Source organism: Halichoeres trimaculatus, unplaced genomic scaffold, assembly GCF_033239565.1.
Source record: "Halichoeres trimaculatus isolate MK-OKI-2021-1 unplaced genomic scaffold, fHalTri1.1 fHalTri1_scaffold_11, whole genome shotgun sequence".
NCBI classification, from domain to species: Eukaryota; Metazoa; Chordata; class Actinopteri; order Labriformes; family Labridae; genus Halichoeres; species Halichoeres trimaculatus.
Genome location: NW_027437189.1, coordinates 32589450 through 32598592, shown reverse-complemented (window position 1 = coordinate 32598592; position 9143 = coordinate 32589450). Strand labels below are relative to the sequence as shown.

General features: G+C 41.8%; 1 protein-coding gene across 4 annotated transcripts in view; it reads right to left on the bottom strand.

Annotated features, from left to right (window-relative positions):
* Positions 1-3575: 3575 nt before the first annotated feature.
* LOC141799254 (helicase ARIP4-like) overlaps positions 3576-9143 on the bottom strand; it is a 118118-nt gene continuing 112550 nt past the window's right edge. For all 4 annotated transcript variants that reach the window (XM_074681450.1, XM_074681449.1, XM_074681451.1 and 1 more), the window contains 6 exons: positions 8902-9077; positions 8226-8422; positions 7952-8148; positions 6156-6245; positions 5950-6045; positions 3576-5851 (listed from right to left, as the gene is read on the bottom strand). In XM_074681450.1, the coding sequence (XP_074537551.1) occupies positions 4857-5851; positions 5950-6045; positions 6156-6245; positions 7952-8148; positions 8226-8422; positions 8902-9077 (1751 nt within the window). In that variant the 3' untranslated portion in view covers positions 3576-4856. The remainder of the gene's footprint in view (positions 5852-5949; positions 6046-6155; positions 6246-7951; positions 8149-8225; positions 8423-8901; positions 9078-9143) is intronic.

Sequence of the window (9143 nt, the reverse complement as noted above, 5' to 3'; positions counted from 1 at the left end):
ATTTTCATATTCAAGTTGTAATTAAAACAGACAGAAACCTGACATGTGCATTTATTTTATTCTGAACAACCAGACCATCACATTTACAAAAGAAGGACAAATACAAATAAGTTTTAACAAAGATTTGGGACACAGACTGCAACAGCAACCTCTTATATAAGTTTACAGAAACAAATCAAGATCACAGGCACCATTTCATATAAAAATAAAAAAGACGTGACATCTATTGTGCTTCATGGTACATGCTTTGAAGACTCCCACACTACACCTTTATCTATAACACTGTTACGCTTAATTTATTCATGCACCAAAAATGTATGTCTCAGCATTCATGCTAAGACTGCCAGCAAGACACTTTTTCCTGGCTTTTGTGAATGAAATAAAATAATCTGTTGTATAAACATCTGATTTAGAGGCACATTATGTACTGAAACCACAGTTCTATGATTATCATCTATATGGATTCTGTTTATTACAGGTACTGCGGCTGGCAAACTGGACATGACAGTTACAGACAGTACAGGTGTTCAAACAAATAAAAAAAACAGTTTGTGGGTTTTGTAATTTAATTACAAACCAAACAAGGGAAAGCGCTTTAACTGCAGAGCCACCAAATGAACCATTGTTTGAGGAGAACCTATCACATTAGCTGCTCTCTGTTCACCTTTATTTATTTGTGTTCATTTCAGATTGAAGTCCACCAGTGTTAGAAGGTACAGTTGATCCTGTTTGGGTGGATGGTAAGCAGACAGTTTTCAAAATAAAGGATGATGAATTCTTGGTTTTTTATAATAAACTTCCTTAGGATGTTTTTCTTTCTGATTTTAAGGATCCAAAGCGGTAAATAAAATTTTGCAAAGTAGAAGTAGGTCCTGCCTCATATCAATCTCATCGAAGGAGAGGTTATTTATTTAAGAGAGACATAAAGGTTGAATGTTTGACAAGAAAAAAAATGCAGGTTTCACCCTCTGTTACATTCCACTGATCTACTTCTGCAGTTATAAGAACAGGATAAGGATAAAAACAGCTGATAGCACTGAATGTACTGACATCGACTATTATGTAAATAAATTAACAGAGGACAACTCCAATTGGGTCGGATATTTTTAGCTGGCCTCGTTCTGCTGTGAATGGTGAATGGATTTAAAAAAAGAACTCTTTTTTATCTGAAATATTCAAGATTTATTAGATATCATTCATAAATTAAGAACTTATCTCTAAAAGGTGCTACATTTTATTTATTTATTTTTATTTTCTTCACTTTCCTTTCTTTAAGATGTTTCCAACACTGGACTGAGCTGTATTGCTTTGGTTCATTTAGAGTCCACCCTTTTTCAGGGGACAGAAATATGAGAGCACACATCACAAAGTTTTTAAGCAGAACACCTGCATGTATTAAAATCATCTGCCCCTGGTCTTATTTTAGAGTCCACCAACAAAAACAGTACTTTTTGGGGCAGTTCAATGCTGACTTTGTTGTTTCTTTTGATTTTCTCTTTTATGAATGTATCTTAAGATGAGGAAAAACCTGTCACCATGTAATAAAATGGACCATTAAATCTTCAGCAGACACACAATCGAGTTTCTCTTTTCTTTCTCAGGGCTGTGGGTACATTTTCTTTTTAAAGCCCGAGTGATTCCCCTGAAGTCTGACTCTTAAATCCACACTGTTCACTACGCTTCATCTAACAGACATTAAGCATGCAAAGTTTTGTTTTACTTCAACAAACATGAAAAAAACTGTAATTACATTAGAAAAAGTGTGAAAAGATTTATTTTTCTGTCATTTGCACGGTTGTTTTCAAATCTGCATGTGCTCTGCTGTGTGTGTGTGTGTGTGTGTGTGTGTGTGTGTGAGAGAGAGAGAGAGAGAGAGACAGGGGGTTATAGGCACTACATTTGCTACTGACTACTGTTGTAAATAAAATTAGGAAAGGTATTATTTAGAACATGTTTCTTTTTATTTACAAACTTCAAAAAACGAACAAAAAAAAGGATCTAAAAGTAATCCAAGGTCATACATTTATCCATCCATAAACTACACAACAGGCTTAGAACAGAGCCAATCCTCAAAGACAGCAGCTTTAATCTTCTCCTCGGCTAAAATGGAACAGGAGACAGTCGGTTCATCTCCACCGACTTTATCGATTTCTCATAAATAAATATGTAAATTCAAGTAGAAAGCTGTGAAATAGAAGTCAGTCAGAGCCTGAGCTGACCATGGATCGAACAATTCAACACTGAGGAACTCACTCGCTTGCTGTCACAGAGCTGACACACAGATGGACATTTTTTGATGATATGGTGATGAACAAAGAAAAATGAAAACAAAAAGGAAAGAGAAGCACTTAATTTCATTAATTTCTCTCTTTTTGAATGAAGTATGCTTGGACTGCTTCAGTTTCTGACCCGAAAGCTTGTGAATTAGCTTTATTTACATGCAAAAAATGGCTCATATCAGTTGGCAAAAGACGTTTTTTTTTTTTTTTTTGTGAGGAACCCACAAAAAAAAAAAAGAAAACGAAAGAAAAAAAAAGTCAGGATGAAGGAGTTTAATATCATTTAAAAAGTTTTTCACAGCTTAGAAATTACTGTGATATTATCATACATAAGTCAGATATTTACTTCTTATTTATGCTCTTGATTCATTTGCACATTTACTGTTTGTTGGTCCACGTGTAAGTTCTGCACACGTTCACAAGCTCGGGTCAGACTGGCAGAATCATCAGTTCTCTCAAAAACAAAACATCAAACAGAAAATGTTATGATCGGTAGTAACGACGACAGTAAAATGACCTCAAAATTAAAAAAAAAACCTTACAAACGAGATAAAGAAAAGGAACCAAAAAAAGAACATTGTACAAAAATAAAAATACAAATGAATAAATATGCACCGTCATAAATAAATTAATTTGGTAAATTCAAACATTGTAAAAAGAGAACAAAAAATTGAAACATAAGTAAACTAACAAATGGAAGTGAAAGAACAGGAAATGCTCAGTCCTCTCTCGATGACGTTTCTGTTTTAAGGTGAGAGCTGGTGCTTTTAAAAGCTCTCACTGAAGCCGTTTCAGAGGAGATTTCTCTACTCAGTGAACAGTTTGTGTGCTCAGAGCGTTGGATTGGACAGCAGAGCTCGGGTTTGTGGGTGATCTACAGGAAACTTGGTCACGTGATGAAGCTTCCCCAGCTTCAGCTAACAGATACAGATTAGTGTCTCTTTGACAGTGCAGGACAGAGTACAGTGTTACCTGTAAGGTGGTGCAGAGGGGTGGATATGTTCTTGTTAAAGAGAGTGTTTGTGTCTGTGATGGGTTTCAATTCTTGTCTACGTCAACATTATTTGGTCTCTTAAGACACAATCTTCTGCCGTGGAGGTTTTTGATGTGCTTCTGCAATTTCTGTTTTTGGCAAAGCTACACCGTTTTCTCCAGAGTCAAAGTCAGTTTGGTTTCACGATGACCTCTGTTTACAAAATGACACGTGAAAGACAGAAAGAAACAGAACATAAATAGAGGTGGAATCTGTCGTTTCAGAGCACGTTTCCAAACCGGGTAAAGCAAAAGATTTAATTCCATTTGTAACCCTACAGAACAGAACACACAGTTACGAACACAGTGACGACACAAGCGTAACCAAGACTGAGGGCAAGCTTCATTCTTCTGGGCTTTTACCAACACGTATATAGGCTTGAGTGAGTGTTTTGCATCGTTTTTCGCGAGGCTACAGTAAGACTGTGGGTGAGATTCAGAGAGCCGCTGTAAGCGCCCGTCTCTCTTTACCTATCCTCTCTCACAGTTCACATTCAGAAAGATGGAGGCAAAAAAGGCATTTTCTGTTTGGTTGTTTTCTCCGCTACGAGGAGGAAACCTCCACCACAGTTTTTTTTTTTCTCATTTTCACCTGGCTGTCTTTTAGGCAATGATTTTCTTTAAGAAGTAAAAGAGAATACATAAATATAAAAGACACGCACACACAGAAAAATCAGATCTTCCCACATCTGATGCCTAAAACAGAAGGAGTCTTCTCAAAAAGGCCTGGTTTCAAGGCATTTGATTAAGCGTACATTCTGTCATTAGAGTTTTAAGGTTTCAGTAATCGTCTTTAACCCTGTCCTCAACCCTTAACGTCTTCTTCAATAATTCAAGAGGATCTTTGATTTGATTTTCTTCAAGAACAAAGATAAACAACACCCACCTGTTCTGGCAGTGAATTATTGAGCAAACAGAAATGCTTTCCCGAGTCCCGTCTGATCCTTTTTACATTTTCTTTTACCATTTAAAGAAGAATTCAGTAGCAATAATCGACAAGTGACAAACAATACCATTTCAGTTACTGATATTTAACTAATGTAACTACCAGCTATCGTATTTATCAAACCTTTTTTGAAGCAATCCTCCCTACGCTCGTCTTTTTAATTAGCTGAAAAAAAGCAAGAGTCTCAACATCTAGCGAAGCTGCAGAACTAGAATCTCTAAAGTCAACATTACAACTAGTGGCCGTTTGTGGTCACTGCAGGCCCGCTCTCAGCAGTACCGAGTCCAGTGATTAGGATTTCAGAAACTTGGAAGCCCAAAGTCCTCGGGTTTTTCTTCTCTCCTCTGGAGCTTTTTCCTCCCTCAGGATTCACCTTCTGGTCTTCAGCACATCCATCTCGCACTTCGTCTTTTTTCAATCTCCACTCAGGCAGAAGCAAACAGTATGGGCTCGGTTGTCATCACTTCACATCTCTTTAAGTCCCTCACCGTCTCAGCCACAGGCCCTTCTCAGCCTGCATCCTGGCAAACAGGACGTCATCCTATCAAGAGGATGATCACATCAAATCAAGCTCGCTCAGCATCTACGTGTTTCATCCGTCACTGTCCGCTGACTTCGATTACGTCGTCATCGTCGTCAGAGCCGCTGGAGCTGCTGATATTCCTGCCGTTCACCAGCACCGGCCCCCGGGTGCCCTCTGACTGCGCTGAGGGGGAGAAGGAGGAAGGGGATGAAGAGGAGGAGCAGGAAGCGGTAGTCGGGGGATACTGGGAGAGGAAACTGGCTCCTGCTGGACCGGGAGTGGCAGCTGGTCCTGGCAGCCCGCCTGGCAGCATAGACCCTGTGTAGAGGCTGGCCAGAGACTGATTGTAGGAGAGAGGGAACCCTGGTGGGAGCATCCCAGCCATGCCCGCCATGTTGGGGCTCAGCATGAACGGTGGCAGGGCTCCTGCTTTGATTGGAGCAGAGGATGACAGTGATGATGAGGAGGAGGTGGCAGTAGTAGTGCTTGTGGTCGGGGAGGAGGACGATGAAGTGGGGACTGCACTTGCTCCACCGAAGCCAAACAGATCCGGGTACATGCAGCTGGGGTCGCTCAGCTGACTGTTGGGGGTCTGGAAGTAAGGCGAGCCAGCCCCCATGAAGAGCGGGTGCCCCAGCGAGCCGCCCAGCAAGGCGGGGTTCAGGCCCAGAGGAGGAAGGCCGTACCCACCGGTGAAGGGGAAGCCTTGAGGAGGAGCGGAGGAGTGTTTGCCTACAGGAGGCTGCTTACTGGGCCGCTCCTCCAGGGACGGGGTGGAGGCTTTGCGCTTGCTGCCTGTTCTCAGGTCTTGGGCTGCGGTGGCATCCATTTTGGGCTGGATGACGTTGCCGCTGCTGCAGTTGGTCTGAGCCAGTTTGCTGTTCTCTGTGGCCCCCTCTGTGTGAGCCCCTGCTGGACCTCCTGTGTAGCGCTGCAGCTCGCTGATGATCTCCGGGCTGTCGGGGGAAAGAGGGCGGGGCAGAGTCGTGGGGTTGACCTGCTGCCTACGATCAGGTGACAGGCAGCCGTTGCTCCCATTGGTTGACATTTCCTCTGGCTGGGCCATGGAGTCTGAAAACAGACAGAAGTCTTCAGTATTTTTACAGTAAAAGGGTAAAGTTTGTCTGTTTGAACAATGCCTATCTTTCGAGCGTGTGTTTTGAGCGTACCTTTGGGCGCTGCAGAGGTACCATCCTCCATAGCTTTAGCTCTGTTAGCAGCTCTGATGGCAAAGATTCGTCCGTCTGATGTCCTGATGTAAGTCCCTGTAACAGAAGAATAAAATCAGAACAGTGACCATGACCTGAGTCACACAATCACAGCAGTTAAAACTCCACATATCACTGGTTTGTTGAGTTATAGAGAAGTTTAGTACCTTTTGTGCCTCTGATGATGTGGATACTCTCTCCAGCAGAGATCCTGGCCTGGACATCTGTTGAGCTGTTGGTTCCTGGAATCACGATATCTAAATATGGGAGACACATTTGTTGTGAGAAGATATAAAGCATTACACCCCTCATCAAATTTTAAGACCAGTTGAAATACTGCACAGATTTACATTTTGCACTGTTGAATCTAAAAAAGACCTGATCAGAGCTTCAAAATGCAAAAGGAAGAAATCGGAGTGAGACAAAAATAAAGTTGAGTGAGCAATTTAGTGAAAACAACAAATAGTCTGCTCATCAGCTGATCAGAAGTTTAAGACCACAGACTTTAAAGGACTGAATCTGCTCTAAAAAGTGGATTCAGTCATTTTCTGTTACGTATTCTCTCTGTCATGACCTCCTAAAAGCAAAAGCTGAAAATCTTTCTCTCTGTGAACGTGGTCGGATTGTTGAGCTGCATCAGCAAGGCCTCTCACAACACGCCATCACTGCTGAGGTTGAACGCAGTACGACAAAGATCCTGAGGGTTAGGGAACTAAAACAGGGTATATGCTAAAATCCTGAGGTTAATTCCAAAACCTTTTTAAGACTTTTTCAAAAATCTTTCAAAAAGTTTAAAGTCTTTATCGCAACTTTGAGTTGTTGTTGGCAACCTATCTTTAACAGTTGTAGTTTGCATTTTTACAGAAATGATGTAAGCTGGGAAGGAATAAAGCTTGAAAGAACAAATAAAAAAAAAGGCAGGTTTATCGTCACTCCCACAACAAGGAAGAAGACTTATTCAAGGCCAACTTGCAAAAAACCCCTGCAAAATTATTTCATCATTATCAAAATTTAAGACATGAGCCTGAGATTGTGTGATTTGCTTTAATATTGTATTTAATTTCTTTTTAAAACTAGTAGTGACATTAATTTATAGCTGGTGTTTATACCTCTCACAATCTTAATTTTTGTATCTTATTGCAACAAAAATCTTTTATGTATTTATTTTATTTTATTCTTTCAAATTTTTGTATTTTTACACTGACTCTAAGTGAATGTTTAACGTCCCAATCAGGGAACAGTCGCAAGGAAGAAAATAATATTAATAGATATTTTTGGAGCTTAAATACCTTAAAAATTTAATACCTCTTAAAACCACAATTAAGACTTTTTAATACTTTTTAAGGGCCTTAATTTTCCCAAAATTGATTTATCAACTTTTAATACTTTTTAAGACCCCGCTGACACCCTGTAAAATTCAAAAAGTAGACCCCCAAAAATCCAGAGGATCTGATTGGCTGTTTGGGCAAGGTTGTTGCTGTAGCCGACTGCAGCCCACTACAGCAGGGCATGACGAGGAGATCCCACTGGAGATGTTTTCACGGTGGCACAGTGGAGGGGGCGCCATCATGATCTGGGTTTTTTCCTTCAGGTTGGTCAGGGGCGTCAAACGGCGGCTGGCTCTGTGGAGATGTTGCAGGGGGTCTCCCTCATGACTGAGAGCCCTGGTCTGTTTTTTTTTTAGATTTTTTTCAGCTGTGGTCTTAAACTTTTGACCAGCTGATGAACAGACTGTTTCACTTTAACTGTTTTCAATCAAGTAACCCAATAGTTTTTTGTCTTCTTTTTTGAAGCTCTACTTAAAACCTTTTTAAGATCCAACAAAGCAAAATGTAAATTCATGCAATTTTCCAAATGGTCTCAAGGTTTTGCTCAGGCGTGTGTTGTGTTGACTTTTATTCACTGAATAAAAGAAAAAACTTGACAACGATTTTGTCAGAGTGAGTTTGTGCTGTTTGCCTACCAGTGGTGGTGACGATTTTCTGCACGAACACTCCAGCTTTTTGCAGGCAGTTGAGGGGGAACCCTCCCAGGTTTGATCCCGGTGCGTTTTCCCCTGGTGAGCCTGCAGTCGCCTGTCGGGGCATCATGGGAACTGGAGTCGACTGGACTGGCCTCACACTGGCCACTGGCTTCTCTTCAGCACGAGGAGGTGGGCGCCTGAGTCGAGAGACTTGGAGTTAGATTTGAGATCAGCTGAAAAGATATGTGAGAAATCTTCAAAGTTAAGCACTGACCAGTTTCTCTGGCTGAACGCAGGGATGTTGGTGAGGCTCTGGTCGCTGGCAGGATAGTAGTGAGCGTAGGAAGGACGAGTGTACGGCACAGAAGCCCTCTTCTCCAGCTCATACCCTTTCTTTGCTGCTTTCTTTTCCGCCTTGCTCAGCTTCAGCTCCCTGCGGTCCATCAGCAGGGACTCGTGAGGGAATGGTTGCTGGAAGAGAGGAAAGGTTAATTAGAAAATATGAGCACACAGGAAAGTGCCAAATTTGAGCTTATTCCTCTTTAAAAGCGGCTTAAAAAGTGTGTGAGCTCGGGTTTGGAGAGTGTGGGCTGGAAAACATCCGCTGAGAATCCTGCAGGTTTAATAATGAGGTGACTCACCAGCTGCAGGAGCTTTCTCAAACAGTGAAAACACATAAAGAGGGGGGTAATTCCAGCTGCGCGTCAAAGTTTTCACCTCAAATTAAACCTACGTGTAGATTTAGAAAGGTAATGACAACGCTGCTCGGCTATTTCACTGACACAGACGGAGCCTGTGAGTTATTCATTCATGGAGAGCTGTAGACGCTGATTCTAACCTTCAACGGTTCCCGCTGAGCAGTGAAACACAGGCTTGTAAATGTGTTAATCATTAAGTCCTCTAGGGGGCAGCACAGTGATAGAGTTTCTCAGGCTCCTCTCTTTAACTACCTTTGTTATCAGATGAGGGAAGTTGTGCAGCGCCTTCCTCAGGACGCTCTCGACGCCGTCCTGGGGCTTCAGCTGGACACAGGAGGGGTCCGGCTCCTCCTCCACAAAGTGAAGAAGAGACTCCACCTCCCTCCTGGTGAAAGTCAGGACAGGGTTTAAGTCATCCACCACACGGTCTGGAAGGAAAGAAGACACAAAACAAAGGGTTAAGATGACATGTGAGGAGAAAAGTCTCATTTCCT